Genomic DNA, 24305 nt, shown 5'->3' on the forward strand with positions numbered 1-24305 from the left:
CCGGGTCTCCACAACAAGTGGAAATTTGAAAGGGGGCTCTGTTCCAACACCCTGAATTTTGGGCTCAGTTCCAACACCCTGAATGTTTACCTCGAATCATAAAGCCAACCCAGGCTAATCGTACGTTCGCGTTATCGTAATGTTCTGTACGAAAGATTACGATAACATGAACGTGTAAAAATTAAAAAAAAGGATAAAGAAAATAATTATGAATAGGATTTCTTACCTTTGTGGTGGTCAGCAGAAGGCGCAGGTGGACGGTGGAGGTATTCCCTAGCAAGACCAGACACTCGCACACCTCCTTCATATTTTGCTATTATTTCTTTCTCAAATGCAATAGTTGTACGCACTACTTTTCTTTTTTCACCTGTAGCAACTTTGTTGCTTGCACTGACTTTCTTCGGAGGCATAATTAGGGGCTAAAACACTTCGTACTCCTATATTAAAAGCGAAAGCAAAACGAAGCACGTCCGCACGCGATCACAGTTGGTCACGAGGGGTGGGGGGGGCGATCTACACAATCTACACCCGTACGCCGCTCAGCATCGCATCCTAGCGTACGCACTCACACATTACCGGCGTTCGAACTCCGATTTTTTGGACCGAACAGCGAAACAAGAATTTCTCGGAATTTTTGGTCGGACTCCGATTTGTTCGAACTGAGAGGCGTTCGAAAACCGAGCTTCCACTGTATTTAAAAAAAGTCATTGCCACCTTGTCAGTCTCATATTGAATAAATGTTTGTTTGGTTGAGGACAGATTATTTTGGAGGGATCGTTGTAATGCTCATTTGTAAACCTGGAAAGGGGATCTTATTTTCCTCGGGCTAAGGTTTTAAGTTTTCCCTTGCCCGCATGTTGGTTTCAGATCAGGGGATGGTGTCATTGTAACCTGTGCAGTCCTTTGAGACATCTTGTGAGCAGTGTTCCCTCTAAGCTGCGCGCGTGCACAATTGCGCACTGCTCGCACATTCTCTGCGCACAAGAAAATCTAGCCAGCGCATAAAAATGAGGGCTCAAAATTACTAATTAAGAAGCAACTTAAGTCAAAGTTATAGTGCATGAAGGTAAAAATACACAGGTTCCCCTGACGTTGTGTCCTAAATGACGTATTTTGGAGTCGAACGAAGTTGAGTAAAGTTAGTAGAGTATGTCGAGAACCGGCTTCTTCGGCTCGGCTCACTAAAAGGAACCGGCTCTTTTGGGTCCTAAACGGCTCTTCAGGTTGTTTTTGCTTCTTTCATCCCAACATGAACAAATATTAAGTAAAATTATACACAAAATGACTTAAAGGAAGGGGGGAATAGAACAAAAAAAGAAAAAAATACCAAAATGAAAAAGTAGTGAAAATCAGAGAAAAAACAAACAAAAGAAAGAGAAAAAAAGAAGGAAAAATTTAGAAAAAAGCCAGAAAAAAAGAAAAGAAAGAAATTTAAGAAAAAAGTAAAAAGAGAACAAAAAGAAAAAAGTAACAGCTTGGAAAAAATCAACACAATGAGATTTTTTTAAAGGAATTTAAAAAAGAAGTAGAAAAAAACACAGAAAAAAGAATAAAAGGTTTGTGTTGCATTCAAATAATTTCCAATTGTATCAAGTGAATCTTGTTGCCAACATTGCACTTCCACTAAAAAATGTGATTAAGTACAGTTCTGTATCTTACAACCGACTAAATAAGCCCCCAAAAATGTTAATATTATGCGACAAAATGTATCAGGGAATAAAAAGAAATGGATATCTTGTGAAAGAATTGTAAGAACAAACGACGTTTGTAGGCCGTACAACCTTTGCAATAGTGCATGAGTCAATTCATTCAAAAGAGAAAAATAATTTTGCATTGCCGGAAACTCAGCAAAATGTAACTTGATGTCAAGTTTTGGGCATGTTTGATAATTAATTATCTTGCCACACTTGGGATTATGGTTGCTCACTGTTGTTTCAAGCGTTGCTCACCGACTTTGTGTGAACGCTCAGACCCGTGGAAAATTACAGGGAACATTGGTTGTGAGTAAAGGCTATACACATAAATATGACTTGACTTGACTCTATACCTGTAGATGCATGGTTTGATTTCAGGTTTTGTTATTTGTGTAAATGCCTCAAGTCACCCTTGTTTAAGTATAATGTAAGAGGGTCATAGCAACAATTTACAGGTTATATATGAACATCAATGCCATGGAATACTTAGATTTTTTTTCTCTAGGCCTGGCAGCGACGTGACTCATTGCTTACAGCAGTGTCTTTTGTTCTAGAATTGCAGTGTAATTCCAATTCCCGATTGTGTTCTTGAATAATTAGAACATATTTTCAGTTTTTTTCGCTTTAGTTTGAAGCCTGAATCGTGGCAATGTGGCAGAAAGTTCTATGGGAAGGGGGCAATATTTTCGGTAGGCTTTGTACTCATAAATGCATGTGACTTCCTTTAAATAGAAGTCGGACAGTACGCGTAGAAAATAAAGGCTACCGATTTAAGCTGTTGGATCTCCAATATCTCAGAAAATCACTTACTGGTTGCCACTGTCTGTTTTTTTGTTTTTTTTATTCATCTTTTTTGCTTTTAAGGGCAAGTGGCGGCTGTGTTGTGTTCAATATTTCAGAGGCGACAAGCCCGTTTTGAGAGAGGTGGTGTGTAGACGGCAAATAAATGGAAAGTGGCCTTGATGGTGAACTCAAAGTCAAGCACTTTGCCTCCTTACGGTGCCAGGGTGACAAATAATTCAAGGTGGGACTCCATTTTGATACGCTGGAGATTGTCAGACACTAATAATAATAATAATAATAATAATTTCCTTGTATTGTCATTCTGTGTAACAATGTACACAGAACGAAATGTCGATTGCACCTGACCCGTTGTAGCGAGCCGATGCAGCCGCAGCCAACAAAGGGCGCCGCAGACCACTATTTAAGTCTTAGGACTGACTCGGCCGGGGCGCGAACCCGAACCTCCCAGTCTCAAAGCGGGCGCCTTACCATCTAGGCTACTGAGCTGGTAACTAAATGAATAGACGGCGTGTGCGGTCACTCCTTTTGATGGGGTTCGATGGAGTGGCATTTGAAGGCCCCATTGGAAGCCGCATTTGGCTGTCCATTATCCCCGCAACGTTTGTTTACACTAAAAATGATCCAAGTTTTAGGTACAGGAAAATAAATACAGTAATCCCTTTGGTTATCACTGTTGTTGAGGACCGGACCTGCAGCTTCTCTATTGCCTTTATTGTCATTATGATGACATCAAGCCAAACAGAAGGCAAGTCTCACTAAGCTAATTTTTACTCAGGCGAGGATTTCATTTTTAGTGACACAATTTTATATCATACCAGTCAACCTCCAGGGCTCCAGGTCCTTACACACTGTCGTATTTTCCCTTACAAAATACAAAATAATCTTACACCCTATTTTTTTTCAAACGTGTTTATTTATGTACCGTAAATTCTGGACTATAAGCCGCTACTTTTTTCCCAAACTTTCAACCCTGCGGCTTATTCAGTGATGCGGCCAATTTATGTAATTTTTCTAACAGCCGCCAGCGGCGCTCGAATTCAAGGCACATGAAGCAGCTTACAAACTGAACGAGCAGTCCGATTAAGAAGGAAACAGAGCTACTGCACGCAAACTTTACCTTGCGAGCATGTTGCTAGCGTGTTTTTGATTAAGGGAGCGTGGGGTGTCGTCTACATGACTCTTACTGGGGAAGACGACTTTGATGACGTCAATTATAGGGAGGTAGATGTGTAGAGTGTTTTTTTTAACAGATCAGTTCACTGTGTTGCGACCGTGTTGCTAGTAGCGTTTTGCTACCCTTGACAGGCACGGTTTGGGATGAAAGTTATAATATTATTATTAAAGCTTTGAAAACTCTCTCGGTGTACCGTCTTTCTTTGTAAATATATGTAACCATGTATAATATGTATTTGCAATTGTATATTTTTGTCATGTATTTATTTTGGACACTTATTCTGATAAGTCTTGCACTGACCAATTAAAAAGAAGGGGCGTAACAGACGCGGGGGATGACGGGAAGTGGGGACCGGTAAAGGTGAGTGTTTGTGGACACGGCAGACAATAGTGGATATATATTTTTCCCACCCTTACCTTTGGAAATATACACTTTTTTTCCTTGGATTACTTTTAACGTGACCCGGACTCTGCAGGTCTGCAACCAATGTTAACTACCGGTATCGTTTTACGTTATTTTGCCGGCTGTGGTTTTTGAACTGTGAAGTTAGTGTTCAGTTAAATTTGCGGGACTCAAAGTTGGGTTTGGGTTAATTTTATGATTACGTTACATATTTTAATTTGGGCGCTTGCGGCTTATATACAGGTGCGGCTTGTGTACGTACAAAAGCGGCTATCCTCTTAAAATGTGGAGGGTACGGCTTATAATCAGGTGCGCTCTATAGTCCGGAATTTACGGTAGTTTAACATGTTATAATGTACATGTGTTTCGTTATATATACATATATATTGTTAATCAACATTTTGTTGTGAGATTCTGAGTTGCTCGACATAAATGAGGTTTAGTATAAAAAAAAGTTCAAAAATGAAGTAGCTTGGACGTTCACTGTAGAAGGAAAAAATACATGCAAATATAATGAAGTAGAATCATACATTTTCTGATTCAAATTATGAATTCATTTTCTGCATTAAATAATAGTTGGTAATATACTGATTAAAGGGATAACCACAAACCTGTCTTTTTTTATTTTATCCTTTTAAACGTCCTTTTTTTTTAACTTCTATATACAACATAATAATTCGTAATATAATGCATCAAAGCAAGTGAGCCGTTTGAGAGCCGGCTCTCTTTAATGAGTTGAGTCGAAAAAGCCGGTTCTCTAAAAAGAGACGGACTTACTTTCACTACATCAAATCGCTCGCTTCGTTTGCAACGAAAAAAACGATACCGAGGTAGAGGCTACCGTGGCAAACTCGTTGCCCATCCCTTCCAAGCCGTATTTTGGTTACCAGTGTAACGGGTGTAATAATAACTTTTGTTTTATTGAAATTCCTGCTGAAATATGTGTATAATTTTTGGTAAGTGTCCTGCAATGATGAGTCCAACAGTGCCACCTGCTGGTATGGGATAGGGTTTGTTTTGGAAGGCGGGGTTTTGTTGGCAGTCTACAGAGCGAGCTGCCAACGGTAAGACACAACTTTTGGTGCTCCACAAAAAAAAGATCAAAGAGATCAAAGCCAGCAGAGAAGCTAATGTTGTGACTCATTTCATCTGCAGAAACTGTAATAAAAACCTCATCATCCAGTCCAGCGGGAATGTGGATCTTTGGTGGGACAGGTACACCGCGGTTACACCAGTAGCACGGGGAACTTCCTGGTTTGAGTCAGATACAGGACCTTCATCGTGTGGTTCCTGTTCATTTGCAGTGTAAAGTGTCAGCATGCTCCTCAGAGATAAGCTGTCCTCGTAGTAGATTCAAAATCACTGGGAAAAAAAATATTTTGTTCCAAAATTTGAGATATCACATTGTACAATACGCATTGCAGGCCTTGTGCTTTTCCTATTTTTGTTGAAAAACAAACTTTGTGGCAATGCCCTAAAGTCCTTAAGGCTTTAAAGGCTCTTTGTTCAGAAGAGGACTTGTTTCATATATGTTATATATTTACATTCTTTGTTTTTTAAGTGACTACATACCTTGATGGATAAAAATATAATGGTACCTTAAAAAAATGTAATAAATCAGGTCACAGAAATGGGCAGCACGGCGGCACAGTGGTTAACGCATGTGCGGCACAGTTCGTGTCTTGGGAACCTCCTGCGTGGGTTCAAATCCAGCTCCAGACTTCCTGTGCGGAGTTTGTATGTTCTCCCCGTGCTTGCGTGGGTTCCCTCCGGGCACTCCGGTTTCCTCCCACATTCCAAAAACATGCATTTCAGGTGAATTGGCCGTTCCAAATTGTCCCTAGGTCTGAATGAGCGAGTGAGTTGTCTGTCCCCATGTGCCCTGCGATTGGCTGGCAACCAGTTCAGGGTGTCCCCTGCCCACTGCCCGATGATTGCTGGGATGGGCTCCAGCACCCCCGCGACCCTACTGAGGATAAGCGGTGCAGCTGATGAGAGGAGATGAGAAGTCACAGAAATAAATAATTCAATAAAATGGTTCCATTAAAAATGTATTGCTTTGCTTGAATTCTGAGTCTTTGTTTGATTTTAAAATTAATAATATTATTATTACTATGTTGTCATTTTTTTGTGTTTCGATTGCATTTTTGGGGGGGTTTGTCATATGGGAGACAAATCCCTAACCCATCGTGCGTACCGTTATTTTGATTCCGAAATCTTTGTGCAGCGTTGTTTCTAATTGGGCCATATGCGCAAATTGTAGTGCTGGTAAAAAAAAAAGCCTGCTTTTGTCTCGCTTTATCCTTATCAAGCAGAAACAGTGTTTTGTGATCTGCAGACTTCCACATTTGGAGGCTCATTTCAAGCTGAGCTGTCACCATCTTTGTTTACTTTGACTTCATAATGTATTCTTTTACTCATGAATAATTTTCATCTTCCTCCTGTCCTTTTGAACAGAACCGTCATCCTTGTTTTTGTGTTTCGGGTCTTTGCTTGTTTGCAGCAGTGGCACGCGAACCCCACTATCCTCAAATTGCATACATTATTCAACACAGTAACAGAACCCCCGCAAATAAAAAAAAACGCGACCCTAAGAGATTTGTATCGTGAGACACCCCCACGGGCTCCTCATTTTTTTTGCAAGAAAACTCGGCGGAACGACTGCTTTGATCATGATTATTTCCTGGGTGTGTGCGTAGTCGCACAAGTGTGATTATGCTAGCAGGCTGACAGGCAGTGGTTAGTCGGCATGTGTGTTGATGCAAAAGAACACTTGTGTGTAAGCCCGTGTGGCGGCGGCCCCCCTGTCGTCGGAACAGCTGGTTGTTAGCCCAAAGTCTAACTGAGCCTTCTTGCTTCTATTCCGCCGGTTAATACTCCAGCTTGAAGCCGATGTTCCTTTCGGGAATCCGGGGGCATGACAGCGTCATAAAAATGATAGAAAACGGCATTCAAACTCTTTCCTGTAACCCCGTAGACCATAGGTGTTAAAAAGGCGGCCCGCGGGCCAGATCAGGCCCGCTAAGGGATTGAATCCGGCCCGCGAGACAGCACTCAGAGAAGCGCAAGAGAAAAACAGGCTGCAGGTTGAAATATGTCAACTTGATGTTGCCAAAGCCAGGTGCCTCTGACAAAGACACTGTACTTGTATTTATTTATTTCTCTCTCTCTCTTCCACCCCTTTTCTCCCACTCTGTCTGTCTCTTTCACTCTCTGTGTCTCTCTTTTTCTCTTCCTTTGTTGCTCTTTGTCTCTTTCTCTCTCTGTGTCTTTTAATCTTTTCTCCTCTAACTTTCTTTTTTCCTTTTCTTTCTTTTCTCTATCTCTCTTCATACCCTCCGCACTTTCTTTTCTCTCCTTATGTCTTTCTATTTCTCTTTGGATTTCTTTATGCCTCTCTTTTTCTGTTCCCCCTCTCTTGCGACTTTTTATCCTTTGTTTCTCACGCTCTCTCCCTCTCTCTCTTTTTCTTTCTTTGTCCCGCCCTCCTTTTCCCTCCCTCTTTCTCTTATTTCTTTATCTCTCTTTTTCTTTCTCTTTAATTTACTAGTCGGGTCCCCGACAGAACGTTTGTTCTATCGTGTGGCTCCCGAGTTAAAATGAGTTTGACACCCCTGCCATAGACACATTGACCAAGAATGCAATTTGTACCTCTGCACTTATTTTACACCAAATCCAAAGTCACGGTTTGTTTGCTCTATCTTTTGACATTAAAGGTCATCCCAAATTCCTCATTCAGTGCCATAAGGCATAGATACTTTTTGTTTTATTTCTTTATTTTTGTTAAAACTATTCTAAAGACTTTGGCGCTGCTGATGAGTAAGTATCAAACCTCTGGGAATTATTTCAGTATGATGAATCAACACTAAAAGGAAGGAATGGCTTTGATCGGATCTTTGTCCACACACAGAGGAGTCCTCACTTCTTCCTGTTCTATCCTCTATCCAGCGATTGAGAGTGTGTGGGCGGCCCGCTAGTGATGTTTACGGAAAGCATTATTTGGATATTGGAAGTATCACAAAAGCCCTGAACAAATATTTTCAAGAAACTTAGAAATGTTTCAAGGAGGTTTACTTAACAATAGTAAAAGTAGAGACCTACTTTTTTCTAATGGAATATGAGGGTTGGTGCTTTCTTTTGATTTGTGCTATGCCTATATAGCTACATAACTGAATATTCTGTAGGCCTTAAAAAATGGCAAAAGGTGGCTGGTATCGGCTCTTCCGATTCGAGAGAAAGGTCTGGCATTGAATGAGTTAATACATGACGCCGATGCTCCTTTCCCAAATCCAAGGGCATGACAGCATCATAAAAATGATAGAAAACAGCATTAAAAGGCTTTTCTGTAACCCCATAAACCCTTTTACCAGGAATGCAATTGCACCCCTGCACTTATTTTACACAAAATCCAAAGTTACGGTTTGTTTTCCATATAGCCAACCTTTTGACATTAAAGGTAGTCCCAAATTCTTAAACTTGCAAAAGGTTAGGAAAGTATACTTATTTTTTGCATAAAAAACCATATACATCCATCCATCCATCCATCCTTTATCTGCACCGCTTATCTTCAGTAAGGTTGCAGGGGTGCTGGAGCCCATCCCAGCTATCTTCGGGCAGTAGGCAGGGGACACCCTGAACTGGTTGCCAACCAGTCGCTGAGCATACAGAGACAGACAACTCACTCGCTCATTCACACTTAGGGACAATTTGGACCGGCCAATTAACCTGAGATGCATGTTTTTGGAATGTGGGAGGAAACCGAAGTGCCCGGGGGGAACCCACGCAAGCATGGGGAGAACATGCAAACTCCACACAGGAGATTTGATCCCATGACCTTAGAACTGTGCCACACACACGCTAACCACAGCGTTGCCGTGCTGCTCTCTCTCTCTCTCTCTCTCTCTCTCTCTCTCTCTCTCTCTCTCTCTCTCTCTCTCTCTCTCTCTCTCTCTCTCTCTCTCTCTCTCTCTCTCTCTCTCTCTCTATCTATCTATCTATATGGTTATATGGATAGATATAGTTTTATAAATATATAATTTCATAAATATATAGATATTTGACTGATATATTTAGGGTTTGTACGAGTGCTTGAAATCCTTGTCAATGCTTGAATTGTATTTAAAGTTTCAAGGACTAAAAAGCATTTTAATTTTTGGTAAAGTGCTTGTAAATGCTTGCCATGTTTCACAATATGTCTGCTTAAACATGCCGCCGACACTGCTCTCTGATGGCTTTGCTTTGCCATTGCAGTTATTCCCTTGTGTGGCTGGCATTAGATTGTATGCCATTGTGTCATCGTTCCCTACGAGTGACGCCCAATATGACAGGTGCATGCTACACCTGAACAGGGCACTATGAAATGTGTATTAGTGCAAGGATTACGTATCAATAACAAACAAAACAAATTAAGGTAGCGTTTCCCAGTGGTAAATTGTAATAGGAAGAACTTCCTCCACCTGAAAATGTAAGCTACCATCACTTTACCCAACACCTATTTGGGGAGAGATTTACTCAAGATCTAAAAAAAACTTATATTGATAAATGTACACAAGGTTAAAAATCCCAAATGTACATTGCAGATATATTTGTGGCTCGTACTTGACACACAACAACTGAAAGTCTTTAAAAAGTGCTTGAATTTGGCCATTAAAAAGGTGCACCAACCCTGTATATTCCGAGATAATGAATTTTAAAGACTGCATGTCTTGCCTTTGTCATCCTGAAGTGTGACATCTTCAGATGAACATCGGCACCCTACCAAGCCAATCGCCATATTGTTTTAAGTGCTCATTACTCGAAAAGGTTACGAGTGTTTTAGGCGAAGTTTGGGTCGTTTTTGTGGAGAATGCCTTGGCGTTGTGACTCAGGTGGATACAACAACAGGCAATCAGCCAAAAAGGGGCTAACTGGCAAAAATACACATGGAGAGACGGCAACGGGGTCTCAAAGGGACTGATCGACGAAAAGTGGAAAACCCGAGGCTGGCCGACCAAAAAACATGCAGTGGGCAGCCAGGCCTACCGGGAACCAACAACAAAAAACAATGGCTATAAATGCAAAGCCGTCCAGGAATAAACAAACCAAAGGTCACTGTAAAACCGGTGCAAATGCCAGGCTACCTGATCAAAAACACCGGTGAGCATCCAGGCTAACCTGGAACCTATAATGAAAAGCTGTAACGGCTAAGGCGATAAATTGGCCGGGAATAAATCAAGGGAAACAGCAAATATGGCACCATCGCCAGGCTAGCTGATCAAACAGCATGGTGGGCAGACAACGAGCACCATTTGGGAGTAAACAAAAGAGGAAAGCCTTCAGCAGCCCTGATGCTAATGGGGAGGTCGCCGGGCCAAATTACACCAACAATGACACAAGCATTCAAAAACAAAAACGAAACGCCACCATTCCCTAACCCGGTAAAACCCGGTAAGCAAAGTTCCAATATTTTCAAGCAGAAAAGAGCGGTATGCAATTGCTGTTCACTACTGCCTGTTTTGTAGCTGCCTCACATATTGTGTTAATGGGATTTACTATTTTGAAAGTGTTGTGTTCCTTCAGTGACACCACAACTTTACTGCAAACAAGCCGGATAGGTCAACTATCCATCCATCCATCCATTATCTGCACCGCTAATCCTCAGTAGGGTCGCGGGGGTGCTGGAGACCATCCCAGCTATCTTTGGTCAGTGGGCAGGGGACACCCTGAACTGGTTGCCAGCCAGTCGCAAGGCACACAGGGACAGACAATTCGCTTGCTCATTCACACCTAGGGACAGGGTTGGGTAGGGTTACTTTACTCCAATACCAAATATGCTAATAAAAGACAAAAGAAACTAAATATGAATAAAATTATGACTCACAACACGTGGTAAGCTTTCTCTCCTGGCTTTGATCTCTTTGATCTCCGGCAAAACTAACATAAAATGCGACAGAAACAAAATGAAAATAAATCCAAACAGCTTGCCAACATCATTTTTGCCGTTCCCTGTATTCTGTTACTCCCCAAGCCTGCACAAAATTTAGTCATTTTATTCATATTTAGTTTCTTTTGTCTTTTATTTGCATATTTGGTATTGGAGTAATCCAAAAGTAATTCAAAGTAATCTAGTTAAAGTAACCCTACCCAAACCTGCCTAGGGACAATTTGGACCACCCAATTAATCTAACATGCATGTTTTTGGAATGTGGGAGGAAACCGGAGTGCATGGAGGAAACCCACGCAAGCACGGGGAGAACATGCAAACTCCACACAGGAGGTTCGATCTCATGACCTCGGAACTGTGCCGCACACGCGCTAACCACTGCGCCGCCAGGTCAACTATGAGAAGAAATATCTCGACCCCTGGCGCAGAATATTTCACAACATATTTACATAATTGGGGGGAGGAACACTACACGTTCTGTGCCTGATTGAAAATAACAATTGTTTAGGAATGTCTGTGCATCGGTCTTATCTACATAATGAGTGCATCGATTTCCAAATCACAAATTTGATTTAATGCTCTGCTGTCATTCTTAAATGCAGCTTTCGTCTTTGTCAAGGTTGAGTAATTGCTAGTAAGTGTGTCACCGTGTGAATGATGAAATCTGCCATTGGCACTAGGGAGTGTCATGAAATGACAAAAGACGATGCTGCCATTAGCTTCCGTCTGCTCCCTGTCTGGCCCTGCCCTCCGTTTGCCCTCCTCTTGCCCTCGTTTTGCCCTCAGGCTCTTAATCTCAAATGCAGTGGCGGGCATCATGCTGCTGTCACATTCTTCTGGCACTCACTCGGCAAATAAGCTGCCGGCTGGAGGTCAACTTAGTGCTTGATTTAAGAATGTCAACACTACTCCGGTTTTGCCAATAATCAAAAGAAAGAGACTAGGATAAATGATATGAACTTTGAGTGGAAGTAAGATTGAGCTTAGCAATATCCAGCCTGACCCAACCCAGGTCCTGGGTATTAAAGCAGAGGGACACGTGAACTTAATTTTCAGGGCCAAGCCTTAAGCCAACCTAAAATGACATATTTTCTTTGTGAGGACTCGAGAGGAGGAAAAGTGATTTTTGGTAACGTATTAAAGCCTGTCTTCCATCCATCCATTAACTGCAACGCTTATCGTCAGTAGGGTCGCGGGGGTGCTGGAGCCCATCCCAGCTATCTTCAGGCAGTGGGCAGGGGACACCCTGAACTGGTTGCCAGCCAGTCGCAGGGCACACAGGGATAGACAATTCACTCACTCATTCACACCTTAGGGACAATTTGGACGGGGCAATTAACCTGAAATGCATGTTTTTTGGGGAATGTGGGTGGAGTGCCCGGAGGAAAACCAACGCAGGCACGGGGAGAACATGCAAACTCCACAGGGGGGGAGGCTGAACCTCCGCACCCTCGGGTTGGGCACTAACCACCTATCCTCTGTGCTGCTGCCTAAAGACTGTCTTGTGTAGCTAAATCCTAAGTTAAAGAAGACTGTATAAACACATACATCTTTGATGTTTCTGTGTTTTTCATAATTAATGTCTTATTGATAGTTTTAAGGCCGTCCTTCATTTTGGGAATTGGGCCATAAACCACAGCAGCAGTCAACCTTAAGAATCTACTAAAGAGACCAGGACACAAAGAAGAACCAGGTTGGCCAGAGCCAAAGTATTGTTGGAATTAAATATCAAAATGTACTGTTTACCAAATTGTTTGAATTAGTTATCTGACTCCATTAACCAAACACAACCTACATTCTCCCAAAAATGTATGCGCACTCGTTTCTTGGGGGAAAAGATGAACAGGAAGCCGACATTTTCACACGGGGGCAGTGGCTCAGGAGGTGGAGCGCTTGTCTTCAATTCCGGCTCGTCCGTGTTACATGTCGAAGTGTCCTTGGGTAAGACACTGAACCCCTAATACCCCAAATAAGCAGGTTAGTGCCTTACATGGCTGCAAGGCCGCTATTGGGAAATGTGGAGCACATTGTAAAGCGCTTTGGGAAGTCATTGACTTGAAAAGCGCTATATAAATGCAGATCATTTCATTTCATTTCATTAACAATTTAACTAAGTGTACTCCATCGAAAACGGCCGAATTAGTGACGTTGGAGTCTCTGGGAAACCTTTTTCTCAAGTCCTTTAGCTTTCTCCTATTAGCAATCTTTTCCCTTCATAATGGCGTGCCGACTCCTCACATGGGCGCGCCAAGGAAGCCGCCTGGGCTTCACCATCCCGTAGAAGAGTCCCGATGTATGGGGTACTCAAAACAACACCGAGCGTTTCTACGTCATCAGGGCCTTTCTGCGTCATCAGCGTCTGGATGTGCTGATTATCTTATCAGCCGTACGTCCTGTTCTCGCCGTCCCTGTAAACAACATTTTCCACCAGGGTGCCCTGACCTCGCACCACAGCCCAGTCAGTGAATATCTTTTGAATTAAATGTCATTTGTATTCAATCGTATAAAATCCTGTATAGTCCAATGTATAAAAACCTTCAGTATAGAGAGTTATTTTTACTTTTTTAATTTAGAATTTCAATACATGTGGGTTTTTGGTTTTTTTTTTGTATTCGAAATAGTTTTAGTTACCTTTCCATAAGCACATATTTATTTAGAAAAATGTCAGAGAAGCCTGGCCCAAACGTAATGATTGAAATTTTAGGCTCAACACGCGGGTCAGGTCGGGCTTGTACTTAGGATTGAATTGATGATCTTAACTCTAAACCAGATGGGCCATTGGACAGGGTGGGGTAGGGTTACTTTAACTGGATTACTTTCAATTACTTTTGGATTACTCCAATACCAAATATGCTAATAAAAGACAAAAGAAACTAAATATGAATAAAATGACTAAATTTTGTGCAGGCTTGGGGAGTAACGGAATACATGGAACGGCAAAAATGATGTTGGCAAGCTGTTTGGATTTATTTTCATTTTGTTTCTGTCGCATTTTTCGTTAGTTTTGCTGGAGCTCAAAGAGATCAAAGCCAGGAGAGAAAGCTTACCACGTGTTGTGAGTCATCATTTTATTCATATTTAGTTTCTTTTGTCTTTTATTAGCATATTTGGTATTGGAGTCATCCGAAAGTAATTGAAAGTAATCCAGTTAAAGTAACCCTACCCAACCCTGCAATTGGATCATCATTTGAATGTAATGAATTTGAATTAATTTGTGATTAATTCCAAACACAGGGAGCTCGTTATGAGGGCCCAGGCTTTTGCTACGGTGTTAACTTTCCCTTGTTATATATCCACGGTGTAAAAGGCAATATGTGCAAGTGCCTCCAATCAGACGAGCGACAGACGTTTGGAGTGGGCCGCCGTCGGCAACGAGCGCTCGGAGGCCGATTTTCCATAACGACTTTTTGATGCGTCCATTTCATTAGCGCTCTCTTTATGGACATCCACCAGATCAAAAAGCTTGCCTGGGAACATTAAGATTTGCAGCTACGGACGGATTCATCTTTCTTTTATCGTGAATATTATAAAAACCTATCGTTTTTCTAGTACTGTTTAGCGCACAAACAATACCGAAGATAGTGTTATCATCGCCTCTTTTACGAGTCTTTTTTATTTTTATTGAATTTGATTTAATGTATTTGTCCCCCTTAAGAATTTTTACTTACACCGAATGTTTCAGTGGAAAACAATAGGGATTACCGTATTTTCAGCACTATAAGGCGCAGCGGGTTATAGGGCGCGCCCCCAAAAAATTGTTTTTGGTCCTATATCTTCCATACACAAGGCGCACCGGATTATAAGGCGCTACAATGGGAACGTCGACAAAACAGTCAGATAGTTCAGTCCAACTTATTACCCCCTTAACATTCTGAAAGCTTGCAAAGAAGCAAATATGTGTCGTAGACACGTGCGGATACGGCGTCCGTACGATGTCACCAAACAAACATTTCTTAGTTTCCATTTTATTTTTTGTTGGCAACTCTGTGGACAGCAAAGTAAGAATTTGATTGTGCAGGGAAACAGGGTTCTTTACTGTGCATATGACAATAAACACTATGAATTGAATTTAGTTTAAAAATAGACTCATCACAGAAACATCAAGATCGTTCTAAAACAAGATACCGGGAAAATATAAAGCCGCATATCTCACCTAAGTTCTCTTGCAGCCATCACGTTCATTAATGATACGTAACCATGGTCTTCTTACAACCGTGAGTGTAGTAAATCCAGGAGAGTCAAATATTTACAAATACAGAATAGTAAAACATGTTTTCTCTATGCCGTAGTGCAACCCAACGTGTGATTCACATTCATCTTTTTCGGCCAATTGCAGGCTTTGTTTCGCCCCTTTAGCATATGCGAGCCTGTAAATGATAAAAGGATCCGCCCCCTTTACCTCCGAATAACTTTAACCAATAGTGACTGGTTCAAATGATGATTGACACATTGGTTTGGAAATGAAACGCCGGTATATAAATCCCAGCATACACCGCGGACGACTTCGCCTTCGGGGGAAAATCGAGTCGGCGGCTGCTTGCTTTAGTTGCAAGACTTTGCGACTTAATATTGATCCATATATAAGGCGCACTGTATTATAAGGCGCATGGTCAGCTTTTGAAAAAAATAAAGGCTTTTAGGTGCGCCTTATAGTGCGGAAAATACGGTACATTTCAAGCAGAACGACAAAGATAATGACAATGGGACGATGAGGGTAGACTGTTTGGATGCGTCAGCGGGGCCTGTTGTTTAAAAGGGTATTGGCAGAGGGGATCAGGCTTTTCCCGAGGCGGGCCTTCCTAAATCTTTTTTGTCCTGTATCCTGATGGAAGTGAGATGAAGAATTGGTGTAGTGCATGTGTCAAGACCAGAACAGAGACAGGACCCACTCGCATAACGTTTCTCACAGTTTTATTGGGAAGAAGGGAAAGGATTGCAAACACGATCCGGTGATTGCTGGGAGCAGGTCGCTCTGAACGCGGAAGTGGGACTTCTGTGTCAAGCGATGGCGGTGTCGGGAACGGAAAAAACGGGTCCGATAGAAGAGCAAAAACATGATCAGGATCGGAAACAAGTCCAAAACCAGGAGAGGAGAGTAGTCAAGTCAAGTCATTTTTATTTGTATAGCCCTTAATCACAAAGAGTCTCAAAGGGCTTCACAGGTTATTACACAGACTATTTCTTTCAGACTATTATCACACCACCCCCTGATCTGGAACCAACATGAGGGCAAGGAAAAACTCAAAAAACCTCAACATGAGGAAAGGTCGAGATCAAAAACGGATCGTTATTTGAGACGAGAGAACAGACGTGGTCGAGATCAAAACAGGTCGTAATTCGGGACGGGAGAGCAGACGTGGTAGAGATCAAAACAGAACGTAACGGGAGACAAACAGGAGCATAAAACAGGGCAGGCGAAAAAGGGCTTGACATGTATAAAACAGATTCGCAGACGGACCGACAAAAGTGGACTGACACGACCGAGTTTAAATACTGACAAGGAGCCAATCCGTCAACAAGCTGCAGCTGGCGCCACAAGGGCAGGGCCAATTGGGCGCCATGGCAACCGTGACAGCATGAGCGATATCCTGGACTTTATCAATATTTTAACTAATACAGGCACCTAACTGATTAATAATAAATTGTGGGATTTTTTTGTAATTTGCTTTTCGGTGACATAACCATGCGCTGGTTTTTAAGATTAAAACTTAGGCCAGTCTCTGTTCACTTGGCTGTAAATAATCTTTTATTTCTTGTTGACGCAACTTCCATTGCAACCTGGTCCTCCTGGAAGGAAGATTACCTCATGTGCCTTCTAAGGTTTCTTCATTTTATTCATGCTGAGGATTTGAGTTTTTCCTTGCCCTCATGTAGGTTTTAGATCAGGGGATAGTGTAATAATAGTCTGTAGTTTGCAATAGTCTGTGGTCTGTGCAGCCCTTTGAGACTCCTTATGGTTAAGGGTGTCACAAATTAACATGGCTTGACTTGACTCATCTTTGAGGTTTTTGAGTTTTTCCCTTACCTCATGTAAGTTTTAGATCAGGGGATGGGGCAATCATAGTCTGTAGTTTGCAATAGTCTGTGGTCTGTGCAGCCCTTTGTCACAAATTAACATGACTTGACTTGACTAAACCTGAGGTTTTTGAGTTTTTCCTTTCCCTCATGTAAGTTTTAGATCAGGGGATGGTGCAATCATAGTCTGTGATCTGTGCAGCCCTTTGAGACTTAAGGGTGACACCAATAAACATGAATTGACTCGAATTGTCGTCTTATTCCGTCGCATTTGTCGTCCCCTTTACGATTTTCTTTCAGCCCCGGCGTTTTAATCGACAGCGCGAAAGATGGCTGTAATTATTTTGTGAAATGACTTTTCAAACTCTAATCTACTCTATGTCATGTCTGCTCTAACGCAGACAGACCCAGCCATTAAATACTCCATACTTGTTCAAATCAATTTAGCTCCCCACGCAATCGCCAGCAGCACTGTTGAGAAGCCAGTAAGCTAATGGGTTTGGCTTTCCCCAGATCAGACGAGATCAAAACCTTTTGGCGGCAATTAAGGCCGGACGTGTTTTTTTTGCAATTCTACCCCGTGATGACACGCTACACGTCTGTATTTGCCACATTGAGGGCGCCCTTCATCTGGTCCTCACAGCTCTCCAGAGGGCCAATTGACCCCTGGGTTAAAAGCTCTGTACTCAACAAGCTCATATGCAAATGACGAGGCAGGATCTCGCAAGTAACTCGTATCGCTGCACTGAAACGTCTAGTCTCACCTATGGTAGAAGAGAAATGTTATCCGTTTATATCAGTGTAGTCTTATAAGCGTAATAATAACTTTTAACAAGGGCAATATTAAACCTTATGTAGACGAGTAAAACACCTCTGTGAGTTGAATGGACAGAAATAGTGGCTCTGATGACCAGTTTATATTTACAGTAGCTTAGTTTCATAGACTTCTACAAACTATCTATGTACAAATTTGAAAGCCTTGGGAAAAACATGGCGTCTTAGTGAGACTTCTATGATTTTTTTATTTGATTAGTATTTTACATCTACATCTTATTGTTCAAACAGTGAAAATAATCCATCCATCCATCCATTATCTACACCGCTTATCCTCAGTAGGGTCACGGGGTTGCTGGAGCCCATCCCAGCTATCATCGGGCAGTGGGCAGGGGACACCCTGAACTGGTTGCCAGCCAATCTCAGGGCACACAGAGACAGACAACTTGGACCGGTCAATTAAACTGACATGCATGTGTTTGGAATGTGGGAGGAAACCGGAGTGCCCGGAGGAAACCTACACAAGCACGGAGAGAGAATGCAAACTCCACACAGGAAGATTCGATCTCATGACCTCAGAACTGTGCCACACATGCGCTAACCACTGCGCCGCCGTGCTGCCCAGTGAAAATAATCTTACATGATTATTAGGGGAGTGCAATATTGAGATTTTTGGTAAGAATCTGATCTCAGTAAATACAGGGTAGTATTGAGCAATACTGATCCGTCTAGAGCAAATTAGCCCAGCACAAAAATGTCTTCCAGCTTCTTTGTTTTGAGTACCTCGCTTTGGAACGGTTGGAACGACGGCGTCCCCTTTTGGACTATTCCAGAATGTACCAATTCACCATGTACCAGAATAAAATCGGATAACATGAAGTTTTGAATGTAATTAAAACATCTAAGGCTATGTATTGATAAAATAATGTCTTCTCTCTGTACGTAATTATGTCAATTGAAGATGCATTCTTGAGTGCAGAACCTAACGTAAATTTCTCACTTCTTTGGCTTTCTAACAAGTTTAGCAATTTCAAACACCGTCACCCTATACTGAGTGTATCAGACATCTAAGACCACGCACATAGAGGCATTTTTCTTACTGTTCATTTATTGTGCTCGCACGCTATCTTGCGACCAGCAATACATTAGTCCATTTAATCGTGTGATTTTGTTTAAGCAAATCAGATTCATTTATTGGGGCAGCACGGCGGTGCGGTGGTTAGCGCGTGTGCGGCACAGTTCTGAGGTCATGGGTTCAAAATCCAGCTACCAACCTTCCTGTGCGGAGTTTGCATGTTCTTCCCGTGCTTGCATGTGTTTCCTCCGGGCACTCCGGTTTCCTCCCACATTCTAAAAACATCCATGTCAGGTTAATTGGCTGGTCCAAATTGTCCCTAGGTGTAAATGAGTGCGCGAATTGTCTGTCCCTGTGTGCCCTGCAACTGGCTGGCAACCAGTTCAGGGTGTCCTATGCCCACTGCCCGAAGATGGCTGGGATGGGCTCCTGCATCCCCGCGACCCTACTGAGGATAAGCGGTGCAGATAATGGATGGATGGATGGATTCATTTATTGTATTCATGTGATCTTGTTTAAGCCAATCTGATGTGTTATTTCACACCTGTGATTTGAATAAATAGGCTAGTAGTTATCGGGATGGGTTTTATTTTTTTCTCACTGAGCCGATCTTGAAAACAGATCTAGGGGTAGCTCAGGTGAGATGTGCCTCCGATGAAAGGGCTACTCAACATCAGTACCCGACTCAGAGTGTGTTTCTTTCTTTACCTTAATACAATCTCAAGTTTTATCCTTGACTTAAGTATTTTTGGGGAAATTTAGGGTTGCTGACCCCGAGGATGACGGATAAAATCAAGATTTTCTTTTTCGTAAAGAAAAAAATTGCCCAGCCCCAAACTTCTTTTTGACATTCCCTGCATGTTACAGATTTCCCGTGAGTCTTAATGGATTGGTTAAAAAGCTTGAAAAATTCTCAGCTGGCATAGATAACTGAATAAAATGATCAACACGTGTATCACTCGTACACTAACACCTTGTTTAAAGCTAGAGGGCTTCATGTTTCTTGATCGCTTCATTGCCTGGCTGAATGTCGGCAAACAGACGCCTCGCGCAAACCTGGTTTTCATGCGCCGTTCATACTTTTTATTATGCGCCGAGAGAGTTTGTTTGTGATTCCCGTCTCGTAATTAAATCAGGATTAATCGCCCGCAGCGTCGCTCTCCTCGCTCTCGTTCGCCGTCACGGAAAATATCATTAAAACGGGGCCTGTGCGACGGCATTTCGCAGAATAAGCCGTAAGGACATCGGGAAGGAGAAACAGGGCGTGAAAGGTTCAAGGTCTCGAGAGTGCAGCCTACATTTTTAATGGACAAGGTACAAGCGGCTAATGCGCTACTGCTGTCATGGAAGCGGCTGTCAAAAGCAGAGCTTTGCGATTGACGCTTTGCCGGGACTGGGTGTCTGACATGGCGCCCTCGTGGCAGGTCCATGGCAGGACATTCTGAATGTTGACAAATGATTTCAGCACTCTAAAAAATCTCAAATGACAATTTCAATGAATCAAAATAGCTACTTGGCTTAGCTCAGAGTCAGCAACCATTTAGTGTTTTCCAAGTGCATACCTGGAGCTTTTTTAACAATGTCAAGACTCTATTATTTCTTTATTTCTGTAGACCTTATGACACCAGCTCGGTAGCCTAGATGGTAGGGCGCCCGCTCTGAGACTGGGAGGTTGCTGGTTCAAGCCTCGGCCAAGTCATACCTAAGACTTACAACATTGGTACTCATTTCCTCCCTGCTTGGCGCTCAGCATTAAGGGGTGGAATGGGGGGGTTTGGTCACCTAATGACTAAAATGGCTGCGCCCTGTTTGGCTGCGGCTGCATCGGCTCGCTGCAGTTTAACTGTACGGGTCAGGTGTATCGACATTTCGTTCTGTGTGCATTGTTACAAAGAATGACAATAAAAGTAAATTCTATTCTATTCTAAAGCACCATAGAAGAACAGTGACCATGAGGGATATGTTATTGAGACTTTAATTCCCTTCTACCGATGGTGAACACTGCAACAATACAATACAGTGCATGGTGACCATCTGCCAGCACCAAGCATTCCACAGCACTAGGGCACTCTGGAGAATGAAATGAAATCAAATGAAATGATCTGCATTTATATCCCGCTTTTCAAGTCAATGACTTCCCAAAGTACTTTACAATGTGCTCCACATTTCCTAATAGCGGCCTTGCAGCCATGTAAGGCGCTAACCTGCTTATTGGGGGTATTAGGGGTTCAGTGTCTTACCCAAGGACACTTTGACATGTAACACGGACGAGCCGGGATTCGAACTGGGATGCCTTGATCCCAAGACGAGCGCTCTACCTCCTGAGCTACTGCCGCCCCTAACTATCTCTAGTCTGCTGATTTTTTCTTGGCTGTTGGAGTCACCAGCAGTCCAGCATTGTCTGAGCAAATGTTTTATTGAAAAATGTTTTTTCTCTGTAAAAGGACCAACATGACATGAACATTCTTAGCGTATTCCAATGCTGTCTGTCAAGATGTCTTAAATAAACCATGGTTCCCGGATCCCTTTACCGCATGGGTCATCGGGGCACCAATGAGAACGAAAATCTGGGCAGCCTTCTCTACTGCTGACAGTCCCTGGCCTGTTCTTGGGTCGTGGCCAAGTTGGCACCAGTCCATTCACTAATGTTGTCGGCCCAGTTCTTCGGTCTTCCTGTCCTCCTGCCCCCTTAGACTGTGCCCTGGAGAATTATTTTGCTCAGTCCTGATGATCTTGTGACGTTAGCATACCACTGAGGTTTCCGTCTGCTCACATTTGACAACAGTTCTTCGTTGGGTCCAATGTGCCCTTTGATGGTGTCGTGTACCGTTTTGTTTGTCACATGGGCTATGTAGCTAATGCCGAGAAGTTTTCTGAGCATTGCATCTCCAAGGCCTGGATTTTATATTCCAGTTTTTCTGTGAGAGTCCATGTGTTTCCAGCTTTGAAGATGGAAGTCCCCAGCACTTGCATGAGTCTGATCTTTGATTTCACAGCTATGTTCTTGTCCCTGCAGATGGGTTTTAGTCTGGCTAGTTAGGCTGTGGTTTGAGCTATCCTGGCCATGATTTATAGTTTTAATCAGTCTTTTGATATATCAGCTGCAAGGTATTTAATTTTAGTGTCAGGTTCTAGCCCTCTGTGGTTGATGGTGTTCTTTGTGGCGATAGAAATAAATGACACATTTAAATATTTCTGTCAACTAAGACTTCGGCAGAGTGGGATTCTCAGCACGTGTCTATTGTTAACAAACTAGTTAAGATGAAAACTGCTCAGATTGTAAATTTTACTCAACACATTTGCCACCCTCAGAGTCAGACCTAAAGGGGAATGGACTGACAATGCCACTGTGTAAGTGTCGGAATATATGTATATATAAGGGTTTTTATTCACTGTACTCCTTTAATTTTGTGACTCACTTCTGGTCGCAGATTACAACTAAGAGTAGCTTATACTGATGTGCTGTAATGAAATCCACTCAAATACTAGGCCAGAAGGTCCTAACAGACTTCTCTCAGGCCCACGTAGACAAAGATCTAAGGTTACAGAAGCCCCTTGTCCTTTTTGTTTTTTACATTTTTTTACCAAGCATGTATTTTGTAGGCAGAAACCTGAACAGCTTTTTATGAGTTAAATTTTGAAGTCTACAAATTCTAGCAATATTTCTAAAACTATATTGTTACTTTGATAAGTAGTCACTTTCATCTTTGGCTGTAGAGAAAAAGCCAAACAGTACATACAACACGTTTTCTGAGCATATGTCAATATCAGTACCTCATTAGCTGCTCCTCTTGCATTATTTGCGCTACTGTAAAATACTATACATAGCCATAATTATTTAGTATAGTATTAGTACCCAATACTCCAAATCAATACAACATTTCATTTATATCTGTACATTCAAGGAAACTGTGCGGGTCAGATGTATCGACATTTCGTTCTGTATACACGTGTACTAGAATGACAATAAAGTAGATCTGAATCTGAATTGGGCCCATTAAAAAAATGTTGAACGGGCTGAAAATGGCTAGCTAGCCAGACAATGTTTGGAAATCCATGTTCTACAGATCTTGTCTGTAAAAGGAGCATTGGATGGATTTGGGAAGATAAAACAAGAATTACCTTACTTTCGGATTATAAATTGTTGCCAGACTTTTGTGTTTATCGAGTTTTGACAATTTTGTCAATGGTTTTCCCATAGGTGGTTCTTGTGGGCTCCTCCGTAAACGAACGGGACCAGATGCTGTTCATCAGCACCGACGAAGGTTCCTCTTTCCAGCGGCAGACCGTCTTTTTCACCCCGGAAACGCTCGTATTTCACCCCAGCGAAGAGGATAAGCTCCTGGCCTACTGCAAGGACGGACGGGTGAGGAACTTCGAGCTGGGGTTCCGTGAGGGTCAACGCAGAAGGTCTGTCCTCTCAACCTTTGTCTTGTTGCACCAGCTCTTTGCCTCCACAGATCTGGGTCGCAAGTGGACTTTGCTTCAGCAGCGGGTGACCAAGGACAGAGTGTTCTGGTTAGTCCCTGTTGTTGATGCTGATGACTGCATGTGTGCATTTCATCAATAGTATGGAAAATACCTTAAATTAGAATTAAACTTATCCTTATAATTATCTCAACTAATTATCTTTATTTTATTATTTATGTATTAATCTATTTCTTTTGATTTAGGTCAGTAGCAGATGTGGATGTGGATCCTGATCTGGTTCACATGGAGATGCAGGACACAAGTGGCGGTATAGTGGCATCTGTCTGTCTGTCTGTCTGTCTGTCTGTCGCCATGTCTATTTCCCTATTGCTCTATTTATCTATTGCTTTATTTATTGCTCTATCACTCTGTCACTTTATCGCTCCATCTATCCGTTGTGCTGTCTGTCTGCTTGCCTGTCTGTTCTCTATCTGTCGCTCTTTCTGTCGCTCTATCACTCTAGCTGTCGCTGTAACGCTCCGTCTTTCGCTCCGTCCATCCCTCTATCGCTCATTCTATTGCTCTATTTATCGCTATGTCTGTCTGTCTGTGTCTGTCTGTCTGTGTGTCTGTCTGTCTGTCTGTCACTCCTTCTATAACTCCATCTAACCCTCCTTGTGTTGCTCTGGCTATCTCTCTAGCTATCAGTGTATCACTTTACCTATTTCTCTATCCCTATATCCATTGCTCTTTATAGCACTATGGCTCTATCACTTTATCGCTCCATCTTTCTGTCTGTCAGTCTGTCCATCTGTCTTTCTGTGTGTCTGAGTGTCTATCTGTCTGTGTTTGTCTGTCTGTCGCTTTATCTGTCGCTTCATCTATTGCTTTAGCTATTGCTATGTAGCTCTATCTATCGCTCCATTTATAGCTCTACTATCTGCCTGTCTGTCGCTCTATCTGTCGCTCCTTCTATCGCTCTATCATTCTATCGCTATATCTAGCTATCTATTGCTATAGCTAACGCTCTTTTAC

The 24305-nt window shown here is 42.3% G+C and overlaps 1 protein-coding gene across 1 annotated transcript in view; it reads left to right on the forward strand.

Annotated features, from left to right (window-relative positions):
• Nucleotides 1-24305, forward strand: part of sorcs2 (sortilin-related VPS10 domain containing receptor 2) — a 235647-nt gene that overhangs the window by 158634 nt on the left and 52708 nt on the right. Inside the window, exons 4-6 of the mRNA XM_088348692.1 lie at nt 23062-23226; nt 23305-23378; nt 23534-23598. Of these exons, the coding sequence (XP_088204818.1) occupies nt 23062-23226; nt 23305-23378; nt 23534-23598 (304 nt within the window). The remainder of the gene's footprint in view (nt 1-23061; nt 23227-23304; nt 23379-23533; nt 23599-24305) is intronic.

Source organism: Urocampus carinirostris, chromosome 11 (assembly GCF_059441175.1).
Source record: "Urocampus carinirostris isolate Australia breed hairy pipefish chromosome 11, RoL_Ucar_1.0, whole genome shotgun sequence".
In the NCBI taxonomy this organism is placed as follows: domain Eukaryota; kingdom Metazoa; phylum Chordata; class Actinopteri; order Syngnathiformes; family Syngnathidae; genus Urocampus; species Urocampus carinirostris.